Source organism: Mastigoproctus giganteus, chromosome 12, assembly GCF_048544385.1.
Source record: "Mastigoproctus giganteus isolate SK-2022 chromosome 12, ASM4854438v1, whole genome shotgun sequence".
NCBI lineage: Eukaryota > Metazoa > Arthropoda > Arachnida > Uropygi > Thelyphonidae > Mastigoproctus > Mastigoproctus giganteus.
Window position 1 is genome coordinate 6,414,676 of NC_143586.1, and position 14,693 is coordinate 6,429,368.

Sequence of the window (14,693 nt, forward strand, 5' to 3'; positions counted from 1 at the left end):
AGAAAAGTACACAAATCTCAGAAACGTGGCAGTCTATTTAACATCCTTCTTTTGTTCTATTTATTTATGTGAATCTGTCTTGTCGATAATCAATACCATCAGTATATTTATATTGAGTATTTGGAGTACTATTTCTCAACATACAAACCATATCTATTAATGCACTTTTCCAATATAACGTTAAGTTTATACATATTCCATCTCTGTGAAAATCAGGCTCTGAGCTATAAATGAGCTGCACTTTCAACCTCAGCATTTGATTACAAATGTTTTACCTTCCAGATGTTTCTTCATGGCAAGTTCTGGTTTATATTGATAAATAAAACATAACATATAAGCATATCTGAAAATTCTAAAAAATTAAATAACATAAACTTGACTAAAATGGAAGAAAAGAAATCTTGCCGGAGGAAATCATAAACCTTCCAGTAAAACTGGAAAGACTGGGAGCTGGTCTGCAAATGTCATTTGTTAATGCAACTACATGCATCACACACACTGAGCGATCACTGAATTATGACCACCCCCATGAAAACTAAATGTGACCCACTGACCATGTGAGATACAAGGGTGCAGAGCTAGTTGACCTACGTAGCATAGATAAGGTTTCAGTGGTTCAGTAGGTAGTAAAATTCCGAGCGTGATGGGTAAAAGGAAGGATTTATCGAACTTTGATAAAGGACAGATTGTGGGTGCTCAATGAGCTGGTGCCTCAATTTCCCAGACAGCTGAATTGGTGGGGGTGTTGGAGAGCTGCCATAGTTAAAGTTTAACAGGACTGGCATCAAAATGGTCAAACAGTGACCCGACGGCAAAACTGCAAAGGTCAGCGAAAAGTTGATGTTAGAAGTGAGTGCCGGGTCCGATAACTCGTACAGGCGAACAGGCGCAGCACTATTGAAGAGTTGACTACCCAATACAACATGGAACAACCCAGAACATTATCTGGCAAGACCATGCGTCGCATACTCGCACATATGGGCTATACTAGCAGATGAAGGCGCCTCCGTAGCCAGGTGGGAAGGAGCAGCAGTGCGTAGCACACGCTTCTTGATTAGACTGGGGTTCGAGCCCATCACCACCAAATACGGAGGATGCGGAAAGGTCAGGGAATGACCACCGCATATCCCGGAGCAATATGGCCTTAGTTGCTAATGCTCCTAAAAAAAAAAAAAAAAAAACCAAAATAACAAATAACTAGCAGATGACCCCTACAGCATCCTCTCCTAACCATGGTTCATCAGCATAAAAGACTCGTGGTGCAAAGAACATGCAAGTTGGAAGTTAGAAGACTGGAAGAAGGTGTACTGGTCGGATGAGTCACGTTATTTACTCCACACCGTGAATGGTCGTGTAGGGATTTGACGTCAACAACATGAGGCTTTTCATCCATCATGCATGGTATCAAAAGTGCAAGTTGGTGAAGGCAGTTGTATGGTGTGAGGCATGGTTCACTGGCAGGAACTTGGACCACTGGTGCATGTGGAACAACGTATCCGTGGTCTCCACTATCGTCAACTGCTTGCTGACTGTGTACACCCCGCTATGTTATACTTTTTTCCGAATGGAGATGGTGTCTTCCAAGATGACAACATGCCAAAAGCCATCAGGCACTTGTTGTCAGGAATGGTTTGAGGAACACAGTTCTGACTTCCAGCGATTGGCCTCCGAACTCATCCAGTATCAATCCCATAGAGCACTTTTGGGACACTATGGTAAGGCATATCAGGTGCCTGGATACACCAATCACCTCCATACCTGCATTGCTAGCCACATTACACACAGCTTGGTTGGCTGTACCTCCCGAATGCTTCCAACATCTTCTGATGTGGATCAATGCCACGTCGGATAGCTGCTGTACTGAGGGCAAAAGGAGGACCTATGAAGTATTAAGTAGGTGGTCATAATTCAGTGATCACTCAGTGTACATCTGGTATTTATGTATAATACAATTTACTTATACAAATTATATTACGTTATGTGATATCCTCATAAATTCCATGAGTTTCGGCTTAATTAGAAGTTGCATTAGTCCATTAAATTGAACATTTCTTGTAGTTTATCTATGGGTAGTATTGGGCAATAGTATCTGGCCATAAAACTCAGCTCTAATCACTATATGCAGATCTCAGGAAGTTAAAGAATCATCTGCCATAAAGAGAAATATATATAACTTATAGAAAAATACAATAAAGTGCAATGTGAAAAACACAGTAAATAATTATAATAAATTAATATTAATTAACAATTTATAATATACATTTTAGCAAATATCTTCTTATTTCTCAATTAAAAAGAACACAAACTATAATCAGCTGATACATAAACATGAAATCAAGAAACTTCCCCTTTTCTGATAGCTTAATTTCTTCATAACTTGACTCCAGTGGGTATAACTGAATGATTTTCATAATTGAATGATCAGTAATCAAGCAATTTCAAGAATTTAAATGATCAAACAATTTGATGCCCATCACTATTCAAATCCATCTCCTCAAATACAAATCTGCATTTCACATTGTTACTATTATACACATGGTATTCTTACAAATGTTAATTGTAGGCACACATCTAATATCATAATATCTATGAGAAATAAAAGTTATTGTTCTAAATTTCTAAAAATATTACCTGCCTGAGCTGGTTAGCATGACCAAAGTGAACCATATCATAGCTGAAACATAAAATCAAAACTAGCTTAGAATAACTTTTATTATTTATAAAACATACAATTATTAATTCGAATATATTTTTTAAAATGATATAAGAATATTTTCATGCTCATACTATTGAATTCAATGAATAGCTATAATATTAACCATTAAGCTATGCCATAAGAGAATGGGCATATTTTCCAAATTGTTGTTTATCATTTAACAATATGCTTGGCATCACTGGCTCAAACTGTATAATTTCCAGAAATAGTTGTCAATGGTGCTAGTTAAAAATACTTCAATAAATAGTCATTGTTCGTGTAGCAGCTGGTCTATTTAGAAGTACGATTAAATTACCGTGGAGTTACTTTTACAAAGATAAAACAAAGTGTTTGGCAGATAAGGCTGGATATGTATATAAAACCATATCTAAAATGGTTTTATATACATAAAAAAAAAAAATTGAAATTCCTCTGTGTGCTGGAAAATTTGAAAAATCAGCAAAATATAAGTCAAAATTGTTAAATCTTTATGACATGTTTATTTTCGATATTTTTCTGAACACAAATATGAAAAATCCATGTTCTATATTAAAAACACATATTTTTAATTAATTTTTGAAATTAACTCCCTTTAATTTGCTCACCAACATTAATTTTTAATGGTGGTGAGCAAATGCAAATTTAAAAACTGTGCTCCACTGAACATTGTAAATAGATTACAGGTCTAAAGGGAGTTTTAATTTCAAAAATTAATTAAAAATGTGTTTTTAATGAAGAACATAGATTTTTCATCTATGTTCTTCATTAAAATAATGAAGAACATAGATGAAATAGGAGCACTCATTGCATAAAATGCGAAGTGCATCAATAGTTTGGTTCCAGATGATGCATAATCATAAAGCCGAAGAGTGTTACTGATTGGAGGAAAGTACACAGCAGTAAAGCCAGCTTGCTATAAATTACTATACATAGCAGATGCCAATCAACATATGCATACAGTTGTTTAACTTAATCATGAATTTTTCCTAATTGTGATAATTAATAGAGATTACTGGAAGTTTCAGTGGAGAAATAAAAAATAATAATAATAAATAAATAAAAATTTCAAAAACCAGCTATTAGTTGTTTTCAGCTGTGTGGAAGGAGTATATGAAGCAAGAAATGATGAACTGGGCTTCATTGACCTCACACCAAACTCAGGGTTAACTATACAATTTATAAAGTAAAAGAAAGAGGATTTTATTTTAAATCTTATATATGGTTTCTTTGATTAGAAGAAACAATATATAAATTACTTATGAGTATTAGTAGTGATAAATGATGCTGTATAAGAAAGTTTAAACAGCACCTTTTTTTTTTTTTTTTTTAAAGCAAGCTTATAAAACATTAGCCAAAAAAAAAAAAAAACTACCTAACTCATCTATCCATCACCTCTATTAATCCAATTCTTCCTTAAATTTATTCAAACTATCCACTTCCACAACAGTTTCCAGTTATCTAAAAAAAAGTGCAATCGTTTACAATCACATCTGCCATACAGTGTATCAAGTAATTTTAAATGTAATACAGTATAGTATTTAATATGCAGAAGGGTTAACAATGAAAATCTGTGGTTGTATTCAAAAATCAAATTTAGTTTAAACCATCTTCCTTGATTAAAAGCTGTTTTTAGAGGTAGCTATACTAGTAAGCAATAATAGAACAAGCTGCATTACTTTAGAATGGCCAAATGAATTTTCATCAAAGACTTTTTTTTTTTTAATGTCATTTGCCATTAGAAAAGTCCAGGTTTAAAAATGTTAATATGAGGAACTTTCCGAGATTCTGTTTTTCATGTAGAGCTAAGTTCAATGGGCTCAGATGGTGTAGGTGCCTTTCAAACATGACTTAGGGTGCTGATCGAATCATTCCAGTCCATCTAAACAGAGCCTTCATCAAATCTCATCTTGATTATTGTTATTTGGTTTTTAGGAGCATTTGCAACTAAGGCCATATTGCTCCGGGAATATGTGGTAGTCATTCCCTGACCTTTCCACATCCTCCATTTTTGGTGGTCACGGGCTCGAACCCTGGTCTAATCAAGAAGCGTGTGCTACACACCACTGCTCTTGCCCACCTGGCTATGAAGGTGCCTCATCTTGATTATGGGGCCACTGTTATGATTCAGCTAGAAAGAGTGCACCAAAATGTACAAATATTATCCAAGATAATGCAGTCAGAATTGTTCTGCGGAGCTTTTATAACATTCTAAGTCCACAGCCTGTACACTGATGTTCATGAAACTGCATTACGTCTTAGGAGAAAAATGTTGTTACTTGCCTAAGCTACCAAAATACAGTCTCTCCTCTCACTCCATCTGGAAATGATTTTTTTGAAGCACATTGGAAAATTTACTGTAAAAAGAAAAACATGTAAAATAGATTAGCTGGTTTTAGATTAATTGTTTTGACTCATTCAGCTGATTTTAGATTACTTGATTTGACACATTTAGCTGGTTTTGGATTACTTGATTTATAATTTAGGCACACACACTTGGAATAATGATCTTATCAAAATTCAAAAGCAAACTGATAACAATGAACACTCCATGAGCTTCAGTCTGCTCACCAGTCCATAATAACTATTTTAGTCAATGGAAAAAGGAAATCCTTAGTAGATTTTAATATTCAATAACTGCATAATATATACCCCCAGAATTATGCACATTTCTTGTAAATTTACTGCTGGTAGTCCAAACTCTGACACGAAAGCTGATGTAGCAGTTGTCTTTCCTGATACTATTGTCCCAACCTATCCAATTAACTGAATGCAGCAATTTTACTGCAGAATTAAACGCATTTAAATAAGATATAAGAATTCAGACCCTGCTCCTGCTTCAAAAAGTAAGTTCTACTGATTCTTTGATGATTTGGCTAATTTTACTGATTTGGCTAAGTGCAACTATTGCACTGAAAATTGGATTCTCTAATAAGCATCATATTGTGAATAAAAATCAGATCTCAGTTTACAAAAAAATTCAAGAAAGCAAACAATCACTATTCTCTTCTTGATTCCCAAACATTCTGGAATTTGGGGAAGTGAACATGCTGATCAATTACCAAAAATCAAATGGATACCTGACTTGACTAATTTTTCATTTCCACTTGCCAGCTATCAATCCTCTATAGGGGCATATCATGTGCAATAAAAAGAAATATGGGACACACATACAAATAATAAACTCATAAAGATCAAACATGTTTTACAATTCTGGACATCTGATCTCCACAAAAAATTGGCAAGAATTTGTCCTTGTGAGGATACACGCTAGACATACATCGCTACTTACTAAATGGAAGTGATATATCTGAATGCTCCTCCTATATTTGAATCCTAGAAGTTTAAGCAGATGTCTACTGAGTGCACGCATTACCAGTAGAAGTAAAACTTTCTTATCTCTCTCAAACATACAAACCATTTGACAATTCAGGATATCATTGGAGATGAAGCTAACCTTGCTGACATTGTTTTACTTCTCTAAAAAGGATTAATCTGCTTAATTCATTTCTAATGCTTTATATATCAACTGTCTTAAATTATACTAAATCTTATATCTGATAGGATACAACCACAGGCATAATAAGGGCAAGTTTTACACCATATAAATTCCAGCAACAATTGCATATACAATCCAAGAAATTTATATTATAATTTGAAGAATTTCTGCTTGTTCTGTTAATTTCTAGTAAGAATGCTGTTAGGCGGGTAACAAATTATATAACAATATGCTGCCTCTTGACAAATTTAGAAGATTAACTCCTCTCCCCCTTCCAACACTGGATGACTGTTTTCTAAATCATCATGTTAGAGAGGCAATGAGAAAAAAGCCATGCTCTTGATCTGATTTAGCAGCAATGAATCGTCTGTTATGTCTAAGTAAAGGAACCACTAGGTGGCAGTGATCATAATATATTGATGTGGGAGTAACTTAAAAATATAACAACTATGAAAGGTAAAGGGAAGGGATTTTGCTTTCATAAAGGCAACTATAGTGATTTCGGACAATTTTTAAATCCACATCAGTGGGACCAACTGATGATGTTCCGACTGCAAATTTTATAGGGGAAGCATTCAAGGCAATAACCTTACTAAGCTTTTTATACCAAATTATTATTCCAGGTTTAGACCTAAATGGATGTCAGACAAACTGATGAGAAGGTGGCAGAAAATAAAAATGCATAGGATGACTATAAATTAGCAAAGGATACAGAAACTTACAGTAAGTAGAAACTGTTTACAATCAAGTCATCAAGGGTTAGACTTTTCACAAGTTAAGGCAGCTTGCAAGAAGTCTTTGGTTAAGAATGCAGAGAATAAGCAAAGAATTCTTTGCTTATGTTAAGACTAGAAGAAAATGGATGAAAAATAGGCCAAGCTAGCTCACTAGACATGAATAGCATAATTACAGATGAAAGAAGAAGCAAAACAGGTAAGCAAACCTTTAGTCATAATTATGAGAGCATCCTTGGATTAAGAGGAAGTCTCTATGGATTAGAAATGTGCAAATATCTTTCCAGGTGGGGAAAATGAATAATTACAGATCTCTAGCCCTGTCTACTGTTTCAGATAAAACAATGGAATCAGCCTGATTAAAGAAGTAATGCAGTTAAATAGTAATCACAGGATGGATTTGTTGAGGGGTGACATTATCTAACTAATCTAATTTGATATTATGGCACATTAACAAAGGAACTGGATGTAAAAAATAATTCTAACTTATATACTTAAAATTGGAAAAGCTTTTGATACTGTTCCGCACGAAAGACAGCTGTACAAACTGGAGCCGTGCAACATGAAGGGCACGTTATTACAATGGATAAAGAGATGATTGAGTAGAAGAAGACAGAGTGGTTATCAATGGTCTTCTTTGTCTTCCATTATTAGTGGAATTCCCCAGAATTCAGTACTGTGCCCATTGTTGTCAATATTTATTAATGATATTGACGAAGGTATATCAGGCTTAATGTCTAAGTTTGCAGATGATACAAAGGTTGGCAGATGGGTTAATGAGAGTATTTGGGATATGCTACTGCAATGAGATCTAGAAATTAGGCAGATGGGCCAAGAAGTGGAAATTCAAGTTTTAACATTGATAAATGTAAGTTACTGCATATGGATAGTGGTAATCCCAGAATAACATACCAACTGTGTAGTATCACACCCAAGGTTGTAGAGAACATAAAAAAAAAAAAAAAACTTGGGGAAAACTGTGCAGTTGAACATGAAGTTCTCTGAACAGTGCAGGACAGCTCATGGGGTTTTCAAAGATATACAGGTATTTTTGACCAGCAATGACAAGCAGGTGATTATCCCATTGCACACAGTAAATGGCAATGGTTGGCCCACATCTTAAGTACTGAATACTCATCAGAAACTGATTCAGGAAGGATAAGGATCTGTTGGAACAGATGAGAGAAGAGAAACAAGATTAGTGAGAGGGAACAAAAGGGTACTCTTTAAAGGGAGACCAGTTCTGCTAATTGCAGCATCTGGAAACTAGGTGCCTGCAAAATATGACTAAGGTGTTTAAGACTGAATGGATGGATTAAGTTAAATGTTTATGGAATCCTTACTCTAACATATTTAAAGATGAATTAGACAAATTATTAGAGGTGATGTGGGATGTCTCTTTCTGACTGATGCTGTATAAGTCTGCTTCATTGCATTATTTACCAATACTAATACTAATAATAATGTAGTTTTAACTTCGTCTAAACCTTCTCTTCATGATCAGATTGTTTCATTAATTAACAATTAATTAATGAATACAGTGCATTATATTTCAGGCATGTTAGCAAATAACAATAATTCTTAAAAAAAAAAGGGAAGGGGAAAGCGATCTGAGAACATTTCATTTTAGCATACCCACACTTCATTCACTGCCCATTCATTCCTCCAACCAGTACATAGCAACAAACAATGTCTAGTGCTTCAGATACAATACACTGATAGACTATATGACACGTACAAAAAATATTAGTAATAATAACATTTCTATTAGATTATTGGCGAGATTTCTATTGGTCCAATTTGGAAAGGCTCAACAAATCTTTCTGAAAGATCTAAATATAAAATTTAATGAAAATCCATCCATAAGGAGTAGAATTATTATATGCAAACTGACAGACAAAATAATAATTGCCACATTTCTAGTGGTCTGAATTTAATGAAATTTGGGGAGGATTGTCAGACTGGTCTACAAGGGCGAAATACAAAACTTTCTGAAACCAATCCACTGCAGTTGAGTTATTACATGTTGATGGATGGACAGAGAAATAAAATAATAATTGTAAAATTTATATTGGTCCAATTTTAATGACATTTGTGATGGCTTGGAAAATTTGTAAAAAGTCCAAATATAAAATTTCATGGCAATCCATGAAATTGCATGAGTTATTATAAGGGGACAAAAAAAAATAATAATACAAATAAAAAATTGCTGGATTGCTATTGTTCAATTTTAATGAAATTTCAGATGGCTCAACAACTCTTTTAAAAGACTCAAATATAAAATTTCATGAAAATATACCCACTAGGATCTGAGTTATTACATGTGACAGATGGACATGGTGGAGACAATAGGTGCACTATTCATATACACTAACATATCTAAACATGACAGTTAAGAATTTGTTATTCAAAACATGGTATTAAATTTTTACAATTTAAAAACAGGCATGTTCAAGCTCACATTATAACATTGTTTTAATTGACTTGATGTACTTCATAACTGTTACATATTCTCTTAATGATATAAATTATTTACTGGTTCTTCACTCACTAATTAATATAAATAAATTTCAGTTATGTATTAATTTTATTTTTGTTAATTAAACCTCCTAAAACTTCACAGATTTTGTAGCATCTACTGCTCATAATAATGGTTAACTTTAAGGGAACCTCTCATTCAAAACTTGCAATAACTTGAAAATACTGCCAGTTTGAATGTGGACATGGTGATAACGGACCCTAGCTAATATATGCCCATCATGTATAATTTATTTGTGCATGGTTTTCCATATCATTTATTGCCTTCCTTTGAAATATGAATGACAATGGAGTATTTCACTCTGAAAGCTACTTGTATTTCATCTGATGATTATACATGTTATGAGGGACATTTGAAAAGTTCATGGCCCAAGTATGAAGAGTATATTTGAGGCATCTGGTAACATGCTAATTTTAAACACAATCCCCTTTAGAGTCAAAACACTTTTGCCACTGAAGCTGCAAATACAGTGATTCCAGCTGCCAAGAAACTTTTATCCTGAGCCTCCAGGAATGCATCCGCTACAACAGTGACAGTACTGTCGGTGGGAAAATGGATGCAGGCCAGGAAGTTTTTCAAATTACAAAATAGGTGGAAGTCCAATGGTGTTAGACCTGGTGATGTGGGAGATGGTCAAAGGGCCACACTCATACAGTGCAACCATGGCAATGATGGACTTGTCAGCAGGTGCATTGTTCTAGTGGAACAAGACTCCTTAGATGAGTTTTTCCTCTTGGCATTTATCTTTCATATTGTCATGCAAATGCCTCACAAGGTCTACATAATATGTCACTGTGAATGTTTGGCCTTTCTGAAGGTAACCCATTAGCAACACTCCATCAGCATCCCAAAAATATAGAAAATGATACAAATGTTCATTTTATTTGACAACTCGTGCTTTTTTAATCTTCTGTCATTTTTTTTAATAGCAAGAACCTCTGTTATTATGTAGTACACATATTCAGATAAAATGCCCAAGATGCTGGAAATATACTGAACTGTCACTTGTCGATCACTCATCACCATATCAACTACTAGGGCAATAGGCATTGCAGGTCTTCCACAGTGTAGGTCATCTTCCAGGATCTCTCTCTCCCTCCCTCATTTAAATTCTGCTGCCCACTTCTTAACCAAGGAACAGAAAGGGGCATCTTCCCCCGATGTTGTAACCACATCCTCATGAACTGCCTTTGGCATTAGTTCTTTTTTTTCCAAATATTGGATGACTGCACAGTGACTGGTTTTGTCCATCTTTCCTCATTCACATGACTCCATTGACTTCAGGACCTGTAATTAAAAAAAAGAAACATTATTGAAACTTGATGAAATTTAGTAGGTTACTATTTAAAGTGTTATACATTAAATACAGAAATTTTTAACACTGCATCACTATCCCCTCATACTCACACCAAGAACTTTTCAAATTCCCCTTTTATTTTTTTGTCTTCTATTAAATCCATGTCTATTTTTTGAATCTAATTCACTATGGTCATCAGCAGCAAAAATTTCTATAATAATAATTTGAGACATTTAAAATCCACTTTGCTAATTGGCCTCCTCTGTTCAGTTATTTTGGAATTTTCTTATTTTTTAATTTCAGTTCATTTAAATGTTATATTTATGTTATGGTTCTATAACGTACACTGCCTACCATTAGTGCTTGAACAGGATGTCACTATCAGTGGAGGAATGTCCAGATATTAATGGTAAGGAGCCACATAAGCAATCAGTTTGTAATGTAATCTACAAATAGAAGCAGACCGATGCTGAAACACTTCGTGAAACAACCCAGAAAATCCTATGAAGTTGACAAAAAACATGAGAGGAGAGTCCTGCAAAGAATCATCCACTCAGAATGCAGGTTGATATTGTTGCAGCACACACACATCAGCCCTCAGTGAGACAACTGGGACACATGCCAGCACCAGTACACTGCATGACATGGGTTAACACAGTTGGACAGCTGCACATTAGTTGTATCATCACAACTAATGCCACACACTCTAGCTTGGTGTAAGGCCCACTCTTCTTGGACTGTAGACCAATGGAAGCTGTACTTTGGAGTGATGAACCATGGTACACAGGCTGCCTAAATGTGGCAAATTCAGGGAAAAAGCTACCTGCTAGACTACATCATCCCAACAGAGGTAGTATGATGTGATGATCTGGGGCTATCTTTCAAGGTTTGGTCTGTGACCAGCATGTTGGGGAAGGCCCATACCAGTATCAGTAGGGCAATGCACCACGTAATACTGGTCATGTTGTGACAAACTTTTTTGAGGATATGAGTGTCAAAAAGTTGTACTAGCTAGTCCAGATCTCTGGCCTTGATCAATTAGAGACCCTCTGAGGTGAGTTGGATCAAGGGGTGCACATAGAAGTAACTGCCCCCAAATTGGTCACCACTTTAAAGACTGAATTGCAGAAAATATTGGAGAACTGGTGGAGAGCGTTTTGTGGAGACTAGAGGTTGTCATAAAGTCTAAAGATTTCAGCAAGATTATTAATTCTCCCATAAATAAAGGTTATTTGTAGTTATGTAGATGTTAAGGTAGTGTATGCCCTAATTAAAAAATGGTAATTTAAACTATGCTGAAGAGATAACATTATTTTACCAACATTTTCTCACCTTTTTCCAAGGTTCAAAAATATGACTTCGGTTCACTGATCAAATTACTTCACTGCACTACAAATAAAAGCTTACCAGAACTACTGGCATTTTTCTGAATTGCAGTGTCACTGCTACCATTCTTAATGGTAACAGTGACACTGCAATTAGCAAAGAAGCATCTCTGCCTTTCAGTGTTAACCTATGGTTGTAATGTATGTGTGTAATGATTAGTTATTCTTTCACTCTTTGAGGTGATAGCAACACTATCAAAACAGCTACAAGAATGACAGTACTACATTATGAATAAACACCAATGTTTTGAAATAGAAGCACCATTATTTGTAGTGATAATCTGGGGGCACAGCAGATCAATTTGACAGTTCAGTAAATTGTATTTCTTTTCCTCTCATAAATTCATTCAAATATTTTAAACAGGAAAACATAATTCTTTGAAACACCATGAAAGTCAAATGTTTCTTAGAAAAATGTAATCCTATTTGCGAAAAACAAAGAATACAGGTGTCTGAAACATTTGCAAATCAGTTACATATATATCAGTTGCATTCATTTACTGAAGAAATGGGGGCATTTTTTCTTAAGCAAACTGCTTCAAAAAAAAACCCTGAAAATTAAAAATAACCACTGGAAAAGAGATATAAATAGAAAAGACTCTCAGGCTAAATTAATTATTGTAATAAGCTTACATATATGCCCACACTACTTGTGATATGAGTAATAGGTGGTAGATGACTCTCATCAACCGGTGCAATACCACCACATTGCTTATTGGAGGCTTGAAGTAGTGAAATCCATGTTTAGTCTCTAGAGCAAAGTTTCTGGCACCCCCTCCTCCCCCCATACTTGTCCTTCAACCCATGCACGGTACCATGCCAGCACCAATACACTGCATGACATGGGTTAACAAGTCTTTCGTGTTTGGGGATTTCATATTGCACTGTAGTTGTGAGAGAGAGAGAATTGAAATTATCTTTAAGCCAAATTCAGAATTAAATTTTTTTTACTGGAATAAATTACACTAAATTTTCTTCCTTGTCCTTTCACAATGTCCTAAATGATATAAAAGAAAATTAGTGAATTTGATACACTGATATTTAATTACAAAATATTACTTTACACCTGGTTACTATTATATATGCATTTTTGCTAACTAATTAGCTGCATACATTTGGTTATTAGAATTTAACCTATTAATTATAAATTAGAAATAGTCTTTCTCATTGAACTAACATACTACGTACCAGATTACAGCAAAAAAAAAAAAAAAAAAGAAAAGAAAAGTATATATGTAATAACAAATACCCCGGTAAGTAGTACGATGGCATGACTTTTAAGTGCATACTGCAAACAAGAAAATATTACCTTCCTTGCTATATGAAAGGGTCGTACAGATCTGCAAAGACATGGAAAATATGTTTTTACGATCAATCACATTTATTAATAACAATGTCAGTGATGTGTACCACATATCACTGATACTGATTGCGCGCTAAAAAAAAAAATAATAAAATAATCATTGCAATGTATTTAATTACTTTTTTTTTTGTTGGAAACGCCTGAACTATTTGAAGGACCAACAGTCATATGGAGGAGGGGGAAAAGGGGGGTTAAACACTTCAGGTGGAGGAAACCGTACGACAAATGGATAACAGGAACATGTGGAAAACCTCTGACGATTTTCCAGATGCGCTTCCTAAATGATCCCCAGCTTCAGTAACCCTCCTTAATATACATATAAGCTGCTCACGTTAATCCACACATCGAAGCTGAAATTTCAAGCTAAATCGAATTTCTATCACCTACGTGTATTAATTTTCGTGTAAGAAAAATTACAGCAATATAATCAACTGAATGATAGTAGTGAGTGATAGTAGGGTGTACATTACAGCATGCATGATGCGATGAGCTACTCTATGCAACGAAATATAAAAATGCATAGCTATATTTAACCGATTGAATTTATAGGCCGCTTACTACTAAAGTAAATTGTAATACAGGGTTACTTACCAACCATCACACCAAACTCGCACAAGTCTTGGCTTTTTATCACAGCTATTTTTATGTTCTCCATTGCTGCACATTTTCCTTTTCTCGGTACCATTTACATATGTATTCCCTGCCATACTGTCAACTTTGGTTACTACCGTATTTTTAAAAGGACACGAGGTGATATAAATTTTCTGTATTTCTTTGATTTTATGAAAATTTTCCTCGCACCACTCCAGAGTAAATTTAACACGCGTATACCATCGCACAAGAACTAAAACATTCGCGCGATAGCTGACTTAGAAAAAGGTGTGCCATCTACGTCATTCGCAAGGTCATGACGTCATATCACAGATCGCGTGTGTTTGTGTTAGTTTGCAGCACCTCTCACGTGCTACAGTTATGGTTGGTACCAGTGGCACTAAACCTTGGGTCCTTTGAAAGCATTCGTTAGCAATAGCAAGGAAAATTGCAATGAAGATGCAGCATCACTAAATTATCTGCTTATTTTGTTGTGCATATTAATAAATTAATGACTGCCACTGTTTATAAAATAAAATTGAAAATTATATCAAATTATTGATGAATAACTCTTTTTTTTTTTTGTGACTCCA

At 34.8% G+C, this 14,693-nt stretch overlaps 1 protein-coding gene across 2 annotated transcripts in view; it reads right to left on the reverse strand.

Moving 5' to 3' along the window:
- Nucleotides 1-14,354, reverse strand: part of Pect (phosphoethanolamine cytidylyltransferase) — a 185,846-nt gene extending 171,492 nt beyond the window's left edge. For both annotated transcript variants that reach the window (XM_090385653.1, XM_090385652.1), the window contains exons 1-2: nt 14,101-14,354; nt 2,632-2,674 (exon numbers count right to left, since the gene is read on the reverse strand). In XM_090385653.1, coding sequence (XP_090241779.1) covers nt 2,632-2,674; nt 14,101-14,216 — 159 coding nt within the window. In that variant the 5' untranslated portion in view covers nt 14,217-14,354. The remainder of the gene's footprint in view (nt 1-2,631; nt 2,675-14,100) is intronic.
- Nucleotides 14,355-14,693: the final 339 nt, after the last annotated feature.